This window comes from Nilaparvata lugens, chromosome Y, assembly GCF_014356525.2.
Source record: "Nilaparvata lugens isolate BPH chromosome Y, ASM1435652v1, whole genome shotgun sequence".
Taxonomy (NCBI): Eukaryota; Metazoa; Arthropoda; class Insecta; order Hemiptera; family Delphacidae; genus Nilaparvata; species Nilaparvata lugens.
Genome location: NC_052519.1, coordinates 3,138,077 through 3,160,523, shown reverse-complemented (window position 1 = coordinate 3,160,523; position 22,447 = coordinate 3,138,077). Strand labels below are relative to the sequence as shown.

The following is a 22,447-nucleotide window of genomic DNA, read 5'->3' as shown; positions in this document are numbered from 1 at the left end:
CACAAAAACTGATGAAATTAAACACATCAACACTCTCACATTCGAACATCATGGTTTGAAACAAAAGTACAATGAACTTGAGAAAGAAAACTCGGAAACCAAAATGCATGTTCAGAAATTGGAAAATGAAATTCACGATCTTCAGGAGTATACCAGAAAGGATAATCTAGAAATCGTTGGTATTCCCGAAACCAAGCAGGAAAATCTACTGGTCGTCATGGAGGCTGTCGCAAAATCTATAAACGTGGATTTCAAGAAGGAAGACCTATCGATTGTCCACAGAATGCCAACCGCCAAAGAATCTTCTTCTATCGTGGCGAAATTCAGCTCCAGGAGTAGGAAAATTGAATGGCAAGGAAAATGAAAGGCATCAAGTCCACCGATATATGCAACAAGCTACCCAGATCAGACGTCTATGTGAATGAACACCTCTCACCCAACTACAAACGATTACCTACTAGGTAAAGCTAAAAATCTATAAATAAATAAAAAGCTTACTTTCGTCTGGGTTCATGATTGTGAAATTTTTGTTAAAAAAAGTGAACATCCTCGAACAAAAAGAATCATGAACGAAGAGGACTTGAGCGAATATAATAATTAGATCGTCAATGTGAGTGTTTTCTTAATTTATTATTGCGCAGTGCATTGGTTTTATTTACTGTATTTTCCCATCAGGTTTCATATTATTTCACTTACTTAAAAGTTTCCTCCTGTTTTTCAACTATCTTGTCGTGTTTCACTTTCTTATTCTTCTATTTTCTTTTCTTTTAGGTTATTGATGAATAATGAGTACCTACGTATAGCTTTAATGAGTTGATCGATTTGGAGTGTTTTGATACAATTATTGAATGTGATGATATTTTTAGTTTTGAGCCCTATTTTCATATAGATGCAACAACAGATTCTATTGAAGCTTTTAATGTAATACATATGAATATACGGAGTTTGGGGAAAATTTTTGATGAGTTTGTATATGTCTTAGAAAACTGTAAAATAAATTACTATGTAATTATTCTACCGGAAACGTGGATGACTGATGATAAAATTTTTGATTACAGTTTGGGTGGCTATAGAGTTATAGATAAGCCAGGGCAACTAAACAGGAGTAACAGATTATGTATTTTTGTGAAAAATAGCATTGACGTGGATTGTCTCAACTACGAAAATTCGGAGGCAGATATAATTCCGATTAGATTAAAAGCTTTCAACCACTTCATAACATTATTTGCAATTTACAGGTATCCATCCTCTAATATCGAACTTTTTCTAAATGAACTAGATGCAAGTTTGTCTGACATTCATGAAGCAGAAAATATTCTCTTGAATGGAGATTATAAATTGATATTTTGCGTAATAGTAATCTAGCAAATGAATATACTACCGTAGCCTCATGCAGATGTATGGTCTAAGATCTCTTGTGAATAAGCCAACTGGAATTTCATGTAAAACAAAGACATTTATTGATCACATATTTTGGAGAAATGTAAATTTTAAAGAAGATAAGAGCTTATTACAGCTCTATACAAAAAAACTATATTACTGATCATTTCTGAACTACTTTTCACGTGAGAAATCCAAATACAGCTTTTAAAGAAGTAAGAGAGGTCTTCACAGAAAAAATTAATTATAAGAAAATGATAGAAGGGCTAAAAACAGAAAGTTGGGGAAATTTCCTTCAATGATCAAATAATAGACTTAGATGATAAGATTGATAAATTTTGTAGTAAGTTGTTAAGCAATATTAAATCAGCTACCCAGGTAGCACAGAAACGTTGAAATAACGTTACAAACACGTAATACCTTAACTTTGAAAAGACGTTGAAATTCAACGTTGAAAACACGAAAAAATGTCCGCCGTTTCCACATTATTTTCAACGTTGAATAATAGTTGAAAAAACAGTGTAACAACCATTATTTTCAACTATAAATAGACGTTGAAAGCACGTCGTGATATCCATTATTTTCAACTATAAATAGACGTTGAATTAGCTATACTTTTGAACCTGTACCTTATCAATTACATGGTAATATTACTAAAATCATTTGAAAAGAGATGAAAATACGAAATCATATTTCCATTTATTTACATAGTGAACAGATAAAAATAAAAATAGACCACTGAAAAAATGGATAACTCCGGGGTTGATAAGATCCATTAGAGAGCGTGATAAATTGCATGAGAAACTAAACAGTCAGCCATTCAATATTTAATTACAATCTAGGTACAAAACATATAGAAATTTATTAAATAAACTTATAAGAAAAACTTAATTTCAGTATTACAAAACCAGAATCTCTAATTCTAAACGAAATAGTAAAAAACTTGGAATTGCATAGAAAAAATTCTAGACATCCAACGTGCAAATAAACCGCTCAATATTGGTCCACATATTTTGAATAGTAGTTATTTTGCTGGAGTGGGGAGAACTTATGCTGAAAGAATCGATATTGTACAACACTCAGTGGATGCACAACGTTTACGTTGTTTGGCGGCGGACAGTCCACATTTCTTCTTCATGCGTCCAACGAGCTCCAATGAGATATTAGTTATCATCAGAAACTTGAAATCTGGCTCGTCCCCGGGGGTGGATTGACTAGGTAATGTATGTTTGAAGAATATTGCTGATATTATAGCGAAACCATTGTCAGCGTTATTCAACAAATGTTTTGAATTGGGTCATTTTCCTTCTCATTTCAAGATAGCAAAAATAGTTCCTCTATTCAAATCAGGTGACCGATCGCCCAATCAGTTTGATAAGCAATTTATCTAAATTATTTGAAAAACTTATAAAATGACGATTGATTTTTTTAGCTGAGAATCAATTCGGTTTCCAAGAGGGCAAATCATCTGAGGATGCTATGACAAATTTAGTTCGGATAATTACAGATAACTTTCAGAGCAACAAAAAAACTTTAGCAGTATTCTTGGATTTAGCAAAAGCATATGATACCATCCCTCACAGGTCCCTTTTGAATAAGTTGGAAAGTATAGGTTTTAGAGGAACAGTTCTAAAATTATTTGAAAGCTACTTGCAAAATAGATCTCAGGTACTCACTGTGAATGAAAGAAACAAGTTTAATTACACTGACTGGGCTTGGCCTTCCCCGGGGTACAGTCCTCTCACCGATATTATTTTTTATATACATTAATGATCTCTTAAAAGTGTATATTAATAACTGTACTACTATATAATTTGCCCATGATACTGCCTTGGTTTTCACCAGACCAGATTGGAGGCAGGTGGAGCGATTGCCGGATCGGGTCTGGCTATTGTGAAGTCATGGCTGGATCAACATTCATTAACTATAAATGCAAAGAAAAGCGTTTACATGGCCTTCTCACCCTCAGTGAGATCAGCCCCCCTGAAAGGGTCACATACGGGTATTAAAATTCACTCCCCTGACTGCGCCTATTATGCATATAAACGGGTGAGGCACGAGGACTGTGGTTGCAGCTCGTGAGAAAAAGTGGATGTGATTAAATACAGTATTTAGGCGTTATGTTCAACTGAAGAATATGTCATCTGAAGTGGAATGCTCACATTGATAGTCTGTGTAGAAGATTGAGACATGTCATAATATAAGTTTCATAAATTGAGCGGTCTCGGGGATGCGGGTGTACTCGGCATATGCTCAGTCAATTTTTCAGTATGGAATCAGGGTGTGGGGTAGTGCCTTGGATACGTACATGAACAAAATTCTCGTATTGCAAAGACATGTAATAAAAGCCACTCTTGGCCGTCCCAGACACTACCCAACAAATCTTCTGTTTGTTGAGAATAAATCTAAAAATATATTTAAACCATACATGATATCATACAACTTCCAAGTGCAACCAAACTATATTATAAATAGAACTGACTTGACTGTTTGCCGGAGACAATTCACTTATATCAGCAATAAACTTATTAACTTGGTACCTCAACACTCTCTAGTAGAACATATTAATAAGTCAACCATTAGAAATATAGTTGAATAAATAAAAACTGTTAATGTATTTCACCTCTTTCATAATTGACCTACTTATCTTTTGTCACCTCAATATAGATTTTTAGTTTTAATTTAGATCTTTTTTCCTATACCCATCTCTGTAATAAAGCACTCATTTTGTTTATTATTCATTTTTAATGGTTTATCAATTTTGTAAGTTAAGATTTCTAAGATTGATACTTGTTGCAGTACACAAACCTCTGGTTTTGCTGGCAATGCCTATAAGCTAATTTTGAGAAGAATTATTATTTGTATCATGTTTATGTTTGAATTAGGTTTCTAATGGTGTTTTTGTTTTGAAAAAATTGTATTGTATTATGGCAAATAAAGAATTTGATTTGATTGTGGAAACTTGTGAAATGCAGGGTATTGGAAAAATCAGAATCAAAATCAAAATTGGAATGTAATGATAAAATTCAACAGTTACATCATACCCTGAACATTACCTATGTCCTTATATCATGTACTTAGCACATAATGTAGAAAGGGACTGTATCAATTGGGACACCTGGTTGACAATCACACTATACCCAATCCTTACACCAGTTTACAATAGACACTATTCATTGTGTCTCAGCACTCTATTCCTTGGCAAACACCACAGTGTTAAGGAGACGAGTACTCTCAAGGTGTTGACCAACGATCCTCCGGACATCTGGGCGTGGCTAGCTGGATAGTTCAGCTGGGCTTACAGTTTAGCCAAGAAACAACGATCATCTCGCAGTTTCAGCCCAACGGGAAAATGAATGTTGAAGAATTCAAGTTATAGGGAACACCCTGAGTGTCAAGTCACCACCATCGAACAACCCCATTCCTTTGGTCGACATCACTCAGCCATTGCAGCACAGCAGGACACAGTCTTACTGTCACCCTGAGTGTCAAGTCACCTTTCAATCCAACTCAGCGCCCCCAACCACCATGAGCGAACAACCCCCTTCCTTTGGTCGACATCACTCAGCCAGTGCAGCACAGCAGGGCACAGTCTTACTGTCACCCTGAGTGTCAAGTCACCTTTCAATCCAACTCAGCGCCCCCAACCACCATGAGCGAACAACCCCCTTCCTTTGGTCGACATCACTCAGCCAGTGCAGCACAGCAGGGCACAGTCTTACTGTCACCCTGAGTGTCAAGTCACCTTTCAATCCAACTCAGCACCCCCAACCACCACCATCGAAAAAAAACCCATTCCTTGGTCGACATCTCTCAGCCAGTGCAGCACAGCAGAGCACAGTCTTACTGTCACCTGAGTGTCAAGTCACCTTACAATCCAACTCAGCACCCCCTACCACCAGCGAACAACCCCATTCCTTGGTCGACATCACTCAGCCAGTACAGCACAGCAGGGCACAGTCTTACTGTCACCTGGAGTGTCAAGTCACCTTTCTATCAAACTCAGCGCCCCCAACCACCACCAGCGAACAACCCCATTCCTTTGGTTGATATCGCTCAGCCAGTGCAGCACAGCAGGGCACAGTCTTATTATCACCCAGAATGTCAAGTCACCTTTCATTCCAACTCAGCGCCCTCAACCACCACCAGCGAACAACCCCTTCCTTTGGTCGACATCACTCAGCCAGTGCAGCACAGCAGGGCACAGTCTTACTGTCACCCTGAGTGTCAAGTCACCTTTCAATCCAACTCAGCACCCCCAACCACCACCATCGAAAAAAAACCCATTCCTTGGTCGACATCGCTCAGCCAGTGCAGCACAGCAGAGCACAGTCTTACTGTCACCCTGAGTGTCCAGTCACCTTACAATCCAACTCAGCACCCCCTACCACCAGCGAACAACCCCATTCCCTTGGTCGACATCACTCAGCCAGTACAGCACAGCAGGGCACAGTCTTACTGTCACCTGGAGTGTCAAGTCACCTTTCTATCAAACTCAGCGCCCCCAACCACCACCAGCGAACAACCCCATTCCTTTGGTTGATATCGCTCAGCCAGTGCAGCACAGCAGGGCACAGTCTTATTATCACCCAGAATGTCAAGTCACCTTTCATTCCAACTCAGCGCCCTCAACCACCACCAGCGAACAACCCCATTCCCTTGGTCGACATCACTCAGCCAGTGCAGCACAGCAGGGCACAGTCTTACTGTCACCCTAAGTGTCCATTCACCCTTCAATCCAACTCAGCTCCCCCAACCACCACCAGCGAACAACCCCATTCCTTTGGTTGATATCGCTCAGCCAGTGCAGCACAGCAAGGCACAGTCTTACTGTCACCCTGAGTGTCAAGTCGCCTTCCAATCTAACTCAGCGCCCTCAACCACCACAAGCGAACAACCCTCTTCCTTTGGCCGACAACACTCAGCCAGTGCAGCACAGCAGGGCACAGTCTTACTGTCACCCTGAGTGTCAAGTCACCTTTCAATTCAACTCAGCGCCCACAACCACCACCAGCAAACAACCCCATTCCTTTGGTCGACATCACTCAGCCAGTGCAGCACAGCAGGGCACAGTCTTACTGTCACCCTGAGTGTCAAGTCACCATTCAATTCAACTCAGCACCCACAACCACCACCAGCAAACAACCACATTCCTTCGGTCAATATCGCTCAGCCAGTGCATCACAGCAGGGCACAATCTTATTATCACCCTGAGTGTCAAGTCTCCTTCCAATCCAACACAGCGCCCCCAACCACCAATAGCGAACAACCCCATTCCTTTGGTTTACATCACTCAGCCACTGCAGCACAGCAGGGCACAGTCTTACTGTCACCCTGAGTGTCAAGTCACCTTTGAATTCAACTCAGCACCCTCAACCACCACCATCGAACAACCCCATTCCTTATGTCGACATCTCTCAGTCAGTGCAGCACAGCAGGGCACAGTCTTACTGTCACCCTGAGTGTCAAGTCACCTTTCATTCCAACACAGCGCCCCCAACCACCAATAGCGAACAACCCCATTCCGGATGCGGGTGTACTCGGCATATGCTCAGTCAATTTTTCAGTATGGAATCAGGGTGTGGGGTAGTGCCTTGGATACGTACATGAACAAAATTCTCGTATTGCAAAGACATGTAATAAAAGCCACTCTTGGCCGTCCCAGACACTACCCAACAAATCTTCTGTTTGTTGAGAATAAATCTAAAAATATATTTAAACCATACATGATATCATACAACTTCCAAGTGCAACCAAACTATATTATAAATAGAACTGACTTGACTGTTTGCCGGAGACAATTCACTTATATCAGCAATAAACTTATTAACTTGGTACCTCAACACTCTCTAGTAGAACATATTAATAAGTCAACCATTAGAAATATAGTTGAATAAATAAAAACTGTTAATGTATTTCACCTCTTTCATAATTGACCTACTTATCTTTTGTCACCTCAATATAGATTTTTAGTTTTAATTTAGATCTTTTTTCCTATACCCATCTCTGTAATAAAGCACTCATTTTGTTTATTATTCATTTTTAATGGTTTATCAATTTTGTAAGTTAAGATTTCTAAGATTGATACTTGTTGCAGTACACAAACCTCTGGTTTTGCTGGCAATGCCTATAAGCTAATTTTGAGAAGAATTATTATTTGTATCATGTTTATGTTTGAATTAGGTTTCTAATGGTGTTTTTGTTTTGAAAAAATTGTATTGTATTATGGCAAATGAAGAATTTGATTTGATTGTGGAAACTTGTGAAATGCAGGGTATTGGGAAAATCAGAATCAAAATCAAAATTGGAATGTAATGATAAAATTCAACAGTTACATCATACCCTGAACATTACCTATGTCCTTATATCATGTACTTAGCACATAATGTAGAAAGGGACTGTATCAATTGGGACACCTGGTTGACAATCACACTATACCCAATCCTTACACCAGTTTACAATAGACACTATTCATTGTGTCTCAGCACTCTATTCCTTGGCAAACACCACAGTGTTAAGGAGACGAGTACTCTCAAGGTGTTGACCAACGATCCTCCGGACATCTGGGCGTGGCTAGCTGGATAGTTCAGCTGGGCTTACAGTTTAGCCAAGAAACAACGATCATCTCGCAGTTTCAGCCCAACGGGAAAATGAATGTTGAAGAATTCAAGTTATAGGGAACACCCTGAGTGTCAAGTCACCACCATCGAACAACCCCATTCCTTTGGTCGACATCACTCAGCCATTGCAGCACAGCAGGACACAGTCTTACTGTCACCCTGAGTGTCAAGTCACCTTTCAATCCAACTCAGCGCCCCCAACCACCATGAGCGAACAACCCCCTTCCTTTGGTCGACATCACTCAGCCAGTGCAGCACAGCAGGGCACAGTCTTACTGTCACCCTGAGTGTCAAGTCACCTTTCAATCCAACTCAGCGCCCCCAACCACCATGAGCGAACAACCCCCTTCCTTTGGTCGACATCACTCAGCCAGTGCAGCACAGCAGGGCACAGTCTTACTGTCACCCTGAGTGTCAAGTCACCTTTCAATCCAACTCAGCACCCCCAACCACCACCATCGAAAAAAAACCCATTCCTTGGTCGACATCGCTCAGCCAGTGCAGCACAGCAGAGCACAGTCTTACTGTCACCCTGAGTGTCCAGTCACCTTACAATCCAACTCAGCACCCCCAACCACCACCAGCAAACAACCCCACTTCATTGGTCGACATCGCTCAGCCAGTACAGCACAGCAGGGCACAGTCTTACTGTCACCTGGAGTGTCAAGTCACCTTTCAATATAAAAAAAAACCCATTCCTTGGTTGACATCACTCAGCCAGTGCAGCACAGCAGGGCACAGTCTTACTGTCACCCTGAGTGTCAAGTCACCTTTCAATCCAACTCAGCGCCCCCAACCACCACCAGCAAACAACCCCATTCCTTTGGTCGACATCGCTCAGCCAGTGCAGCATAGCAGGGCACAGTCTTACTGTCACCCTGAGTGTCATGTCTCCCTTCAATTAAATGTCACCTTTTTTCGAAGAAGGGGGCAGTGTGACATGGGTGGGATTTAATTACTTACTTTATTGTTTATTTTGGGCTTCAGATTTTCAAGGAGACAAGACTCTGATATTAGAATAACAATTCTTGTTGTTGGACTCCAGTGAGAGAATTTTATTTAGTGAGTAAGTAGTCTTATTTCAGCAACAATAAGATTCTGCTTACTTATATCTATACGACCCTGAGAACCAGCAAATTCAGGGATATTTATAAATATTCAGGCATATTTGCTAGTTTTCAAAGATGTGATGGTTCCACGAGGCAAAAAGATGGCGGATGTTTGTTAGCCTGTAGATATTCGCACAGAGGAATATTGCAGACCTGGCAAGTAACCATTTGCCGAATCTCGAGAGAACCGACTCTTCCATGAGCAGCAGTTAGGCCTTTTGGCTCACTGACGTCGAAAGGGGCAAGTTTTCCAGACGGAAAACTACCAGTCGTTAAATAACCAAGTGTAACTCAAAATAGTATATTTTGCACCTAGGGCCGAAAATTAGACTTTTCCGGCTTGAAAAAAAGATTGAGAGCCAGAAAAAAATTTTTGTCCATGGTGTGAATGCTATTTTTCGCCACACAGAAAAATAAACAATATATATATAAAAATATATATATATATATATATATATTATATATATATATATGATAATAATTGTTTACTAAGCACTTCCAAAAGCAGAAGTGGAAGGTCATAGCTCTAGCAAATCTGAGGTAATCTGAATATCAGGAAATTGTTCAAGTATTTTTATTTTTTATTCTGATTTGTCTAAATAACCTAAAAGATTATGTTCAATTATGTGGGAGGTTGAGTTTATACTTTTTTATTCTTTCAAATGACAATAAGATGATATTATTATAAATGTTTTAATTATTGAATAATGAACACAAATAATGAAAAGTTTTTTGATTACCTTTCTTAGTACCATGTTAGCGACTGGAAAGGGTACTCTTTCTGGCCTAGGCCGGAAAGAAACCTGTTCTGATGTCAGACGAGAGTCGTCTGCAAACAATGTCTTTCAGATTTACGTAGGGACTGGAAAACAGCTGCTTTCTGTGCAGTGTGGCGAAAACAATATCGCAAAAAGCATCATGTTAGGCGTGGGTGTCCTATGTTTTGGGATTACGGTGGGAGAGATGATAGCTCTGGGTGAGTGCCAAAATTTCTAGCTCCTTATAAAACTTTTTCACCCGACCAAGCCCCTGATTAGTATTCATTTTGTTGTAGTAAAATTTATAAAGTTAGTAGAATCTTATTGGCAGGTAGTTTCTGTAGAAATAACATTTCGATAAAATGTACAGAATAATTATTTCTTCAAATTTTAAGTGGTTTGCACGATAGATGAGGAATTTATTAGGTAACAGAATGTTGTTGCTTATCAAGTTCCCACCATGACTAAAGTAATAATTAGATATCTTCTACCCCTATAGGGTGGTCACAACAACAAGAAAAAGCTACAAAAAAATTATGACAATTTTTCAAATTCATAAAATAAAATGGCGGCCGTTTTCAATTTTATTTCATGAATAGACAAAAGACCTTCAATTTCAAAACAGGTCTGCAGTATTGTTTTGTGTACAAAAATTAGTACCTAAGTATGTCGTTTTGCCAAGAGCAATGAGTATTCCTTCACGATCAGTATTTTACAAAAATTAATAAATAAATTTGATGATATATTTTTAAGAAGTGCATTAATATAATATTGGAATAATTCAATATATTATATTTATTAATAAATTATTTAATAGATATTGTTATAATTGGAAACAATTGTAAATAATTAGTAGGTAACAACTGTCAGCCAATGCGTTACCAAGATATTTACTGTCAAAGGGTCTATACATTATCTTGACCCCTACTCCTCTGTATATTCTCACAATAAAAATCTAGAATAATGAGGAGTAATTAAAATGAAGAAGATATAGGAAAGATTTGATTGAGTATTTTTTCATCCATTTTTTTTTTAATAAAGAGGAAATTAAGAGCAAGCTGTAATGAAATAGAAAGAATATTGGAAGAAAATCATAACAAACAATATTGTGAATAATTAGTAGGTAACAACTGTCAGCCAATGCGTTACCAAGATATTCACTGCCAAAGAGTTTATACATTATCTTGACCCCCACTCCTCTGTATATTCTCACAATAAAAATCTAGAATAACGAGAAGCAATTAAAATGAAGAAGATATAGGAAAGATTTGATTGAGTATTTTTTCATCCATTTTTTTAATATAGAGGAAATTAAGAGCAAGCTGTAATGAGAAATAGAAAGAATATTGGAAGAAAGTCAATGGAAAAAAGAAACATACAAGTAAACATAATAAAATAAAGCTATGATAGATTGCAAACTACTACTAAGATAATAATATTGAAGGCTATTACCTGTTAGTAACAGTAAGGCGTTTACTTCTGTGCTATAAAAAAAAACCAATACCAAAATAATTAGTTGTTTTGATAATACAGAGTTACTACAAAATATTCACCAGATTGAGTAAATTCATAATTACCAAAGTAGGAACTCATTCGAAATTAATAATCTTTATACTAATGAAATGATTTTTGGGTGTTTTGAATTGTGAATTGAGTGTGTAATTAATGAATGTCAAGTGACACATAACCTAGCTACATTTTTGGACTGTTGTATAAATTAGAATTGGAACCGTTTTGGGCTGATAAGCCTGTGCTACTTTTCTGTAAGTTGTGTGATTTTGAATGATTGAATGATTGAATGACGAAATTCCAAAGTTCTTTTACAATAAATTCCTTGGCGCACCAGGCATTGTTTTAGGGTAAATCCACATGAAGCGTTTTTGCACTGGCGGCGGACTAGTCGGTCCACGATTAGCTGATTGGGTGGCGTTCGAAAATCAGCTGATAATCAGCCAATCAAAGAGCTTCCTACCCTACTGACTCGCCAGAGCAAAAACGCTTCATGTGGCTTGGCCCTTAGTCACGCTTTGACTGCCAGTGTGGGCTTGGCATCCAACCAGCAGCTAAAATATTGCTGCAAGGATGGCTGCCCTATATTGTGTTGCATTTCATTATTATTGTACTAGATTTTTTAGATATTCTACATGAGTTTTATCAATCTAATGAATAACGAGCTTTAAGATGACGTAATCATACACATTGTTCTTGAAGAAAATTGTAAATTCTTCCAATCAAATCCGATAATTTATCCAACAGAATAAAATAGAAAATATTGATACTGTAGATGAATGCAATCTATTTATATAAATAGTATCAACTCGACTCTTCTTAGAAGGCAACTTCACTACCTACATTAGCAGTAAATTCATTAATATGTTGGAAGGTGAATTTTCAATTAAAATTTCTTAGGTAATAAACAGTAAGGGAAAATCTATAGGGGCCTGACTGAACTCAAATTATTTCCAATCACTGACTTTCATATAATTAGTATTATCAATTATCAATTTCATGTTGAACACTGCATCGGCTGATTCAAGTTATTTTACTTTGATCAATTTAAGCTGATTTTACGACTCAAGGAATCCTCATTTTGCCTCACTGCCTCACCTACTGTACTCGTAGCAGCGTGGGGTGTTCAAAACACCCCGGTGTTGTAAATTTCATTAATTTTCGACGTGGTTGTTAGCTAGCTATCTCTTTGTTTGAGTACCTTCAACATAGATATTGATTATAGTAAGTTAGGGCTAACCAGTTTTTGTTGATTTGTTGGATTATACAGCTATGTCAATAAACTTGGCAGAGGTGTCTTCAACACCCCAGGCAAGCACATAAGTATCTGAATATAGTGGTAATATACACATAAAACATTTACAATGGATAGTGAATTATTCTTTCATTATTCTCATCTCACTTGTAATATAAAAAATTATCAATTTCTATTCTTCTAAAGTTTAAATATTGAAAAGTGAGTATTTTATTAATTTTGTGCCAGAATCAAAATTAGTGCACGTATAAATATGAACAATTTTATCATTATTTCTTGAGCCTTATATGTGACCAGAATTTGAACAACATTTCATTTATAATAGTGTTTAAGCTCAATAAACATGTACATCTAGTAATTAAACTGAAATAATTGGGGTTTTCAGCATCCTAGTATAATTTTGATAGGAAATATGAGAAGGATTCTTATTTTTTAGTTATTTGTTAACTTTCTCTCTAGAGTCTTTTACCATGATTTTTTTCTATGATAATGGTTGAATATAACACTGAAGAATATAAGAAAAATATTGATGATCTACAATATACATTTTTTGAGGATAGGATCAAATGTATTTTGGCTGTCCATGCAAACACCCCACGCGACTAGTTATGCCTACGTGACTACTCAACGGTTATTCTTACCTATGCTGCAAGTTGAAGCAAATCTTCCTGGATTGGATAAGGAATGAGAAGAAAAGAGTGAATCCATATTTATAGAATTGATGTATCAAGAGCATAAAACACGACTTTATTGCTTGAGCAGAACAGTTATCGTGTCACTTGATAATTTTGCCGAAACAATAAATAAACACATTTTTTTCTACAACTGCAGTATGGGTCTACAAAGCAATAAATACAATAATACAAAATATATTGTCACCATTATAAGGCTGAGGTTATGGAACTTGAATGATGATCAGCAATCAATCAGCTGATCGTAGCTAAAAATATATAAAAATTATAATCACTTAATTTTAGCGAGCCGTAAAGTAAAAAACGTACAGTAGAGTATGCGGGAGTAGGCGTGTATGAGCAGCGCGTGAAAACTTTGTAAATACATACATTAAATACTTATGATATTGTCAACGACAATAGAAAACATTTGATTTGATCAAGTGTGTGATCACATTGAATGCACGCACACATGTGCAAGTGCACGCTTAGATATGCATGACCAAGCACGTGGATGAGAAATGAAATCTGGAAAGAGCAATAGGAACAGCACTCACACTGTACGCGTGCACTTGCTGGTTGCGTTCAGTGTGAAGTGTGAGCAGCTACATGCACGTCACAAAGTGTTTCAATGACACTTTCCAGATTTTGTTTTTCGGCTCATGCATGATTTGACGTGCACTTACACATATACGCATTCAATGTGATCTATTTATTTATTTATGATCACACCCTTAAGTAAATGAAATGCGCAGCGAGAGTAAAATAGATGATTAAAATATCAACCCAAAAATCAGTTCTCAGTATGTGAAGGAGTGTTTCATGTGCAGTTGTAGAAAAGTACTTTCTTATAATATAATATAGACATGTACCTTGTTTCCTGCGCAGACATTGAGCTGGGCTTAGAGCTAGTTGTTGTGATTTGGCGGTGGCCGCCCTGGTCCGTGAGCTAACTGGTTCATCCAACACTTTTGGTTGAGTGTTGATTGATTTCGGCCTGTTTCGAGCAGGCACTTCCCCTTTTCGGCTACTCTTGCCACTGCTGTTTGTCGCAGTCACCGTCCAGTTCCGACCGGTCACCACGCTGTTTTGAACAGAATCCAGCCCGTTCTGACCAGTGACCGCCCTGTTCGCTTTAGAAACCATCATCCATCCACTACGAGCAACTGGTTCATCATCACTCATCTCCGACTCTACAAACAAGTATAGACCAACTACTATTTCATACAAATACACCTCATCAAACAATAAAAAAATGGATATCAAACATTTTTAATCGTTAATAGCATTGGAAATGAAAGTAGCGAGCCAATAATGTATACTATAGTGAGGTCCACGTTATAATGACAGTGGAGAAAGTTAGGAGAACAACGTTGCCGATCCTCTGTCTTGTCAATGCCTTCTATGGAGGGTAACTGATACCGGTTTATTGATGTAATATTAGCTGTTCATTCTCGTTTGAAATAATCAATTTTTATCAAGCAAGAAATTATTTTTCAATGATTTCATAATGAATTTTCATAATCAAGATTAAATATTGTGTTAATTGATTATATTTCCACATTGTTAAAAAAACGATCTGGCAACAGAGCAAAGCGAGAAAGAGATAGCGCTATCAGCTTTGTTGCATGATAGACAAGGCGATAGCAATATAATTGTTGATCAAACACTGCAATTATAACGTGGACGGAAGTATCTAATTAAAACGTGACATACTGAAATCATGAAGAACTGAATATAAGCCTTTAACCATCCTCAGTAAATATTAAGAATCTATATGTAAAATTCAAAGATAATCAGTCCAGTAATTCAGACGTGATGACGCGTCATTCGTGAATTTCCTATCCAATACGTTTATTAAGTAATTCTTTCCTTTATCATATTATAGATTAACTAATATTGCATGTTATTTAAACGTTATTTAAATTTATTTTTCTACTACCTAATAATTTTTCTCAACTACTGCAATTAGTTTTCATAATTTTTCATTGCTATTTACAGTACCTATTCAATAATTGATAGAAATAGCCTAGATTATAGAATGTATTGTATAACTATATTTATACTTCCAATATTATATTTAGAATGTTAAGACGGTTTCACAAAAGCTGGTTAAATTTTAACCGTGATTAATTTCACGAGAACCAATCAGAAGGCTTTTTGGAAAAGACGGCTTCTTTAACTGATTCTCATGGAAATAATCACAGTTAAAATCAACCGGCTTTTGTGCAACCGGCACTTGGACTAAAATAATGCATCCCGACACATAGACTATAGACTCTTTAGAGGGGCACGATAATTTAAGGAAAAAATCTACGTATGTAACAGACTTTTTTCATATTGTAATAACTACCTCTGACATGGGTTACATGACGGGGAAAAAACAATAAATTATGCTGGCTCAAACTTGAAAAATAATTCACAAAATTATAATACACGTTTTGGTCATTGACCGAACTTAGTGAGGTATATGTTTTAACTCGGATTTTCTTTTGTCTGTCTTTATGTACGCGATTACGGCCGAACGCGTTGATAGAACTCGATGAAATTTGGCAGGAATTTTCCTTTTTGAACTGCGCGTCGATGTATACATAAGGTTGTATGAAATTTTGCATTTTAAGGTTAATATGAAAAGAAAAGGAATATCTACATACTCTGATATCACTATATATATATATATATATATATATATATATATATATATATATATATATAATCTACTTTGAAGATAGGATTAATCAGACAATAGAATTATTCATAATCAATCAGCTGACAAGTGAATTATTCATATATTCTCACATTTGAAAAATAAATTTAATGGTGATTAAAAATAAAATATTAAATGAACTAAATAATGCTGAAGAAACTATAATATTCTTGATTGAAGAAAAAAATAATTTTAAAATGGTTGAGAAATATTTTCATCAGATGGAAAGATTATCGCGGAGCTGGATAAATTATCATATATGGAATGAAAAAAGACTAAGAAATTGTCAAAAAACCACTGATTTATTGATAATTAGAAACGTATATATTAAACGAAATATTTCTAATTATCAATAAATCAGTGCTTTTTTGACAATTTCTTAGACTTTTTTCATTCAATATGAATAATTACCACAATATCAACTTCTCAACTACACAAAAAGTATCATATATGGGATACAAATTCAAACGTGAACTGAGTTTATTAACATAAGCGAGTTTTTGATCTTGGAGAAAACAAATAACAGTTTTTAAGAGTAAATTATGATTCAACTGAATCAACTAGAACAGGTGACATCATATACTTGCGTGAGGTCTACTGTTCACAGAACTACTAGTATCACAGAAAGGCACAGATTAGATCATTTTGAGAAAAAACCTTCTACATAGGTAAAAGATATTTTTTGAAGTTCCCAGCCAGATTGCAAGTACAGTATTATAAGATATCCTAAAATCTTTGCAGAAAATTGGAAGGAATATCTGGTGACTCCTAACTAGAGTTTCAACTACAAGTAATTTTCAACTAGACTAGGTAGCACTTTCCTTACATAGGCGAACCTACCGCCTAATGTGTTTGCCTATTGTTATTAAACATTGACATTTATTCAAATCTATTTGTACATATTTTGATGAATAAAGATTTATTCTATTCCAATAATTATTAATAAAAGAGTAGATATCATAACAATAGTATAATTAAAGGCAGCCCATTCATGTATATTGTAAAGGCAAACGCACACAGCAATATATCTAAAAATTTATATTTCTATGTTACAAGAATTTCCAAATTAAAATTCAAAACTTAATAGATTTCTATTGAAAATAGCTTGAATATCGGATTTGTGTATATTAGTCCAGTCAAGGAAAGGTTGTAGAGGTAAGAGTTGGGAAGACAATTTTTGACCCCACAGTTCTGTTAAAGGTAGAAAGGAGGTGAACATATCAAAAGTCCTCAATGGTTTAAAGGTACCATTTTTGGTGTCTCGCATAAAACTCAAAAACTATGTATCCTAAGGACTTGTATGTCACATAACAAATTAAAGCTTACATAATTTCCTACAATATTCATCCTAAAATTTTCTTTATATCTCCTCTAGTTTTTGAGATATCCGCTCTTGAAAGTGTTACATTTTTGAAAAAGACACGTTTGCCACCAATTTTTTCAATGAGAATTCAATGCTCTACAAACCTACGTTAAGCATAAGTTTTTATGATGCATTGTTGTAGAGTTATAAGCCCTGAAAGAGCAAAACAAAAACCTGTCATTTTAACAATTACACACCTTCATGAGCGAATATCTCGGGAACTGTTGGGAATATCACAAAATTCCACAAAACAAAAAGTGTAGAGAATTTATCAAGCTTCATTTTTGAATAGTTATGTCGATTGAACGCATTGTTCTCAAGAAATGAGCGTGGAAGCAAATCGCTGAAAAATGCAACTTTTAAACCACCCTCATCCCTTTAGCACATGAGTTAGGAATAGGGACTTTTGATATGTTTTCCTCCTGACTGGTCTCAACAAAGCTGCTAAGTAAAAAATTTTGTCTAAAACATTCCCTCCAAATTCCTTTATCAAGGTTCCTTGAATAGTTGGTTATATCAGTTGAACGCATTGTTCACAAGATATGAGCGTGGAAGCAAAACGCTGAAAAATGCAACTTTTATTGCAAAAATGGAGATTTCACACTCAACACTAAAGCTGTTGCAAAAGGTGTAGGGAAATTGGTAAAAGTGTGAAATTATAAATCAAATTGAAGAGAATTTGATGCCTTATAAGCTCATAATCAGCATGAATTTTCCCGTAGATTTTTAAAAGTTATAAGAGCAAAAATATAAAAAAAATGGTGGCAAACGTGTCTTTTCAAAAATGTCACATCTTCAAGAGCGGATATCTCAAAAACTATAAATAAAGTTGTAGGATGAATATTGTAGGAAATTATGTAAGCTTTAATTTATATGACAGTCAAGTTCTTAAGATACATCGTTTTTGAGTTTTATGCGAGACACCAAAAAATGGTACCTTCAAACCATCCCCACCCCATTATCACAGGGGGTAGGAGTGGGAATTTTGATATATTTACCTTCTTACTATCCTTAACTATCCTTACCTTCTTATCCTTAACTTACCTCCTTACTATCCTTCTTACTATCCTTAAGTGGGGTCAAAAATTGTCTTCCAAACATTTGCTTTTATACCCTTTTTTGAACATTCATCGCCTGGACTATATATATAGATATGTTATATGAATATTGAATTGGAACGGAGTAGGTAAGATAGGAAGACACATATTAGGCCTACCTTATTTTGGTTATCTCGAGCATTGCTCTCATCCTTGTTTTGGTATAGACATATAAAAGAAAACAACAATCAATCTCAACTAACATGTTGTATCGTTGCAAATGAATCAACATTTAATAGCAATAAGAATCTTGTATAAGTTGATTACTTTCCTTACTATGGCTGTAAGTAAGGAAAGTGAACGTTTGTTGAAAATTATTTGGAACAAACTTATCAGGTTATAATGTATAGTGTCTATCAGCGATTATACACAAACTGTTTTATAATGAAGAAGTCATTAAAATGGGAAAAGGTGAAACATGTTAGCAATCTATTCGATTTTAATTTGATGAGAAAAATTTAGTGCATTGAAGCACGTAATTGTTATTTTGCATGGAAACTTGAATATTTTCTAGCATGAAAGATACACATTTTATTGAACAATAGTCTAATAATTTTTATAGAACCACGTAAACATGAATATTTGAACCAAATCCACAATCAATCAAGAATTCATTCATTGCACCTCATTTAAGCCTAGAAAACCCAGCCTGATGAAAGCTTGATGATTTTAGTGGTAATATGATAGATGCATGCTTGTCATATTTTGAGATCATGGAATGATGAGATTATTTTCTTCTCTTGACCATGATTGGTGAATGAATAAACAGATGAATGAATAGAATGCAGTATTTAGCTACGAGCAATAGCCTACTACAACTGTATACATGAGGATAGAAAGTGTAGTAAATGAATGAAATTCAATATGAAATAAGTTGAAGGCAATCGATATAGATGATTGGTACAAGAGAGTCGATCACTTCAAGTTGAATCACTGATTCGTTGCTAATATAATGAGAACTCTAGCATTATTTATTGGTCATGATTTCAGAAAAAAAACTGTATAACGTTTCTTAAATATTCCTCTGAATATTATCTTCTCTTTTCTTAATATTGTACTTGTTTTGTGATTGTAGCACTATTAAACACTGTATCTTTCTATATTTCTGAGCCTCAACCTTTTCCGAAAATTGCACCCCAGTTCTCATCCCTCTGAATTCAAAATGATTTTAGAGGCATAACTGAAAAAAAATTCTAAACTATTTATTTGAATATAGGAATTTAGAAATTTGGATTTGAGAAATTTAAATAATCTTAAGTAGGTTATCTAAATTTGTAAATGGAGTATAAATAATATTATTGACTAGACTCTGTAGCAAGAAGATTCTTGGTATAGATTTGACAGTTCGAATTTCATAACCACACTTAACTTCCATTTCTTCTTAGGTACCGTACTCATCATCTCTTCTCTCCATTGGTCCATTCATGAAATAATCATACATAGAAACTATCAATAAAAACAATCTTTATTTTAAGTACCCTTTATTTTTAAAAACTTTAAAATAGTTCAACAACTGGTTTCGACCCTAACTTAGGTCATTTCAACTTGAAAATAACCTAAGATAGGGTCGAAACTAGTTGTTGAACTATTTTAAAGTTTTTAAAAATAAAGGGTACTTAAAATAAATATTTTTATATTGTTTTTATTAATTTATTAAAAGTAGTCAATGTGCGTGAAGTGTTTTTATAAAAACTATTGTATTATCATTCATCCCCTCATCATCACCTAGGCTTAAACTATTTGTAGAACGTTGCATTTGTGAATAAATAAATTGTCTTTCAAAATCTTTGTATTCAATTGTCTGATGTATTTGTGAAGGAGACAAAATGTGGTTACCTGTTGTCTCAATAAATAAATAATTTATTCCAAGTTGAGTAATTTATTCCATTTTAAGATTGTTAAGTGATCAAGTTGGAATATAAATATGATTGGCAGTATTACCATCTAAGTCGACATCATCATCTTCTTGTGAGTTATCTGATGAAGTACTGGAGTCATCAAATAAATCCATCAAATCATCAGATGAATCCATCCCTTCAGTGATGGTGACAGACAGACTTCCTGTGACCGATGATGATAAAAATATTACGCATTTATCAATTAAACTGCAACAAAACCACTTTCTACACCAATAGTTTTTGTCAATGAAACAGAGTCTTTCCAACGTTTAGAGATCAGGGATCATTTAATCTCAAAACAATGAGTTGCTTGGAAAGCACTAAAGTGACGGTGGTTTCAAAACCGACTGGCTTCTATAAAACCACCCTGGAAATAATGTACCGTAACTAAATTAAATATTTTGAATAGTGCTTCCAGCTTCCAGTCCTCAAAAGTGTTAAAATGACAGTCCCACGTTAAAATGACAGTAGTTACAATGAGAATATTGCCATTTCAAAACTGATTTATTTATAAATTACTATTTTTTCGATAAAGCCGTCACTGAACAAAGGTGTGAAAGACCTAGACTAAATCATATCTTGAGAAATCGATTGGATGTACCTAATATGTAATTTACTCCTTATTCTAATAAACTCATTAGATAATCAACACACTTTTCTTACAGATGTGAAAGAGTTCCTCATTCAATTAGAAGATACTAATATCCTTTGCATATATATATATAACTTGACCTGATGTATTTATTGATTCTATGCCATTATATCTGCGTATAGGTCTCACACAAATACAGGTAAAAAAATATGAAAACACAAATAGTTTGATTATTACTGAAAGGCAATCGATCAAGTCAAGGTTGATCAATTTTAAAATGAGAATATTGCCATTTCAAAACTGATTTATTTATAAAGTACCTACAATTTTGTTCGATAAAGCCATCACTGACAGGTGTGAAAGACCTGGACTTAATTAAATCTTGAGAAATCGATTGGATGTAATAATTATTCCAAGACCAAAATTATCCAAATCTTCAAATAATTTGGAAGCAAATTATGATTTATTTTTGTAGGGTTTCTTGATAGTTTTTTATTGTAATATAACTACCGTAGTACCCCTAAAAAAACGTTTTGCACTATTGGAAAAATTGGAGATTCGGATATAAAAAGTTCAAAATTCGCCTAAAAATAAGTAGACTATCTAAATCTGTGAATATAGTATGAGTTCCTAACATCAATTATTTTGACTAGACTATATAGTAAGTAGTGAGTAGATTTTTAGTATAGATTTAACAGTTAATTCAAGTTTCATAACCACACTTAACTTCCATTAAATTTAGATATTTACCGGTACTCATTATCATTTCTTTCCATTGGTCTATTCTTGAAATAATCATACATAGAAACGTTTGTATTATTATTTACCCCCTCATCATCACCTAGGCTTACAATATGTATAGATTGTTGCTGTAATAAATAATTTTCCTTTCAACATTTTTGTATTCAATTGTCTGATGTATTTGTGAAGGAGACAAATTGGGTTCCATAAATTTTGTGAAGGAGACAAATTACCTTTAGTCTCCATAAATAAAGAATTTGTTTCAAAGTAAATAATTTGTTTCAAGTCAAGTAATTTATTTCTATGTTGAGTAATCAAGTTGGAATAAAAATATGATTGACAGTATTACCATTTGAGACGTCGACTTCTTCTTGTGAGTCATCAGAACTGGAGTAATCAGAACTGGAGTCATCAGAACTGGAGTCATCAGAACTGGAGTCATCAGAACTGGAGTCATCAGAACTGGAGTCATCAGATGATGACTCCACCATTGGAGGACGATTTGGCCTTCCTGGCACTAACGATGCTGAAAATGTTACAGAATTATCAATCAAACTGCAACAAAAACATGTTGTACACCAATAGTTTTTGCCTGCCATAAGACAGAGTATTTCCAACATTTATAGATCAGGGATCATTCAAACAAAAATGCATGTGTTCGTGGCGCTCAAGTCTGTACACGTACCTTAAGGCTGTGCAAAAGGCTGGAAAAACTTTTTACTGGTGATATTTTTCAAATTTTTCTAT

General features: G+C 35.4%; 1 protein-coding gene across 5 annotated transcripts in view; it reads right to left on the bottom strand.

The window, feature by feature from the left end:
- The window catches only part of LOC120355228 (acidic repeat-containing protein-like), a 33,749-nt gene extending 11,529 nt beyond the window's left edge, over nucleotides 1-22,220 (bottom strand). For 2 of the 5 annotated variants that reach the window (XM_039443565.1, XM_039443564.1), the window contains exons 1-4: nucleotides 22,050-22,220; nucleotides 20,411-20,530; nucleotides 14,175-14,516; nucleotides 11,320-11,351 (exon numbers count right to left, since the gene is read on the bottom strand). In XM_039443565.1, the coding sequence (XP_039299499.1) occupies nucleotides 11,341-11,351; nucleotides 14,175-14,516; nucleotides 20,411-20,530; nucleotides 22,050-22,191 (615 nt within the window). In that variant the 5' untranslated portion in view covers nucleotides 22,192-22,220 and the 3' untranslated portion in view covers nucleotides 11,320-11,340. The remainder of the gene's footprint in view (nucleotides 1-11,319; nucleotides 11,352-14,174; nucleotides 14,517-20,410; nucleotides 20,531-22,049) is intronic. The other 3 variants (XM_039443566.1, XM_039443563.1, XM_039443567.1) reach the window with 3 other exon arrangements.
- Nucleotides 22,221-22,447: the final 227 nt, after the last annotated feature.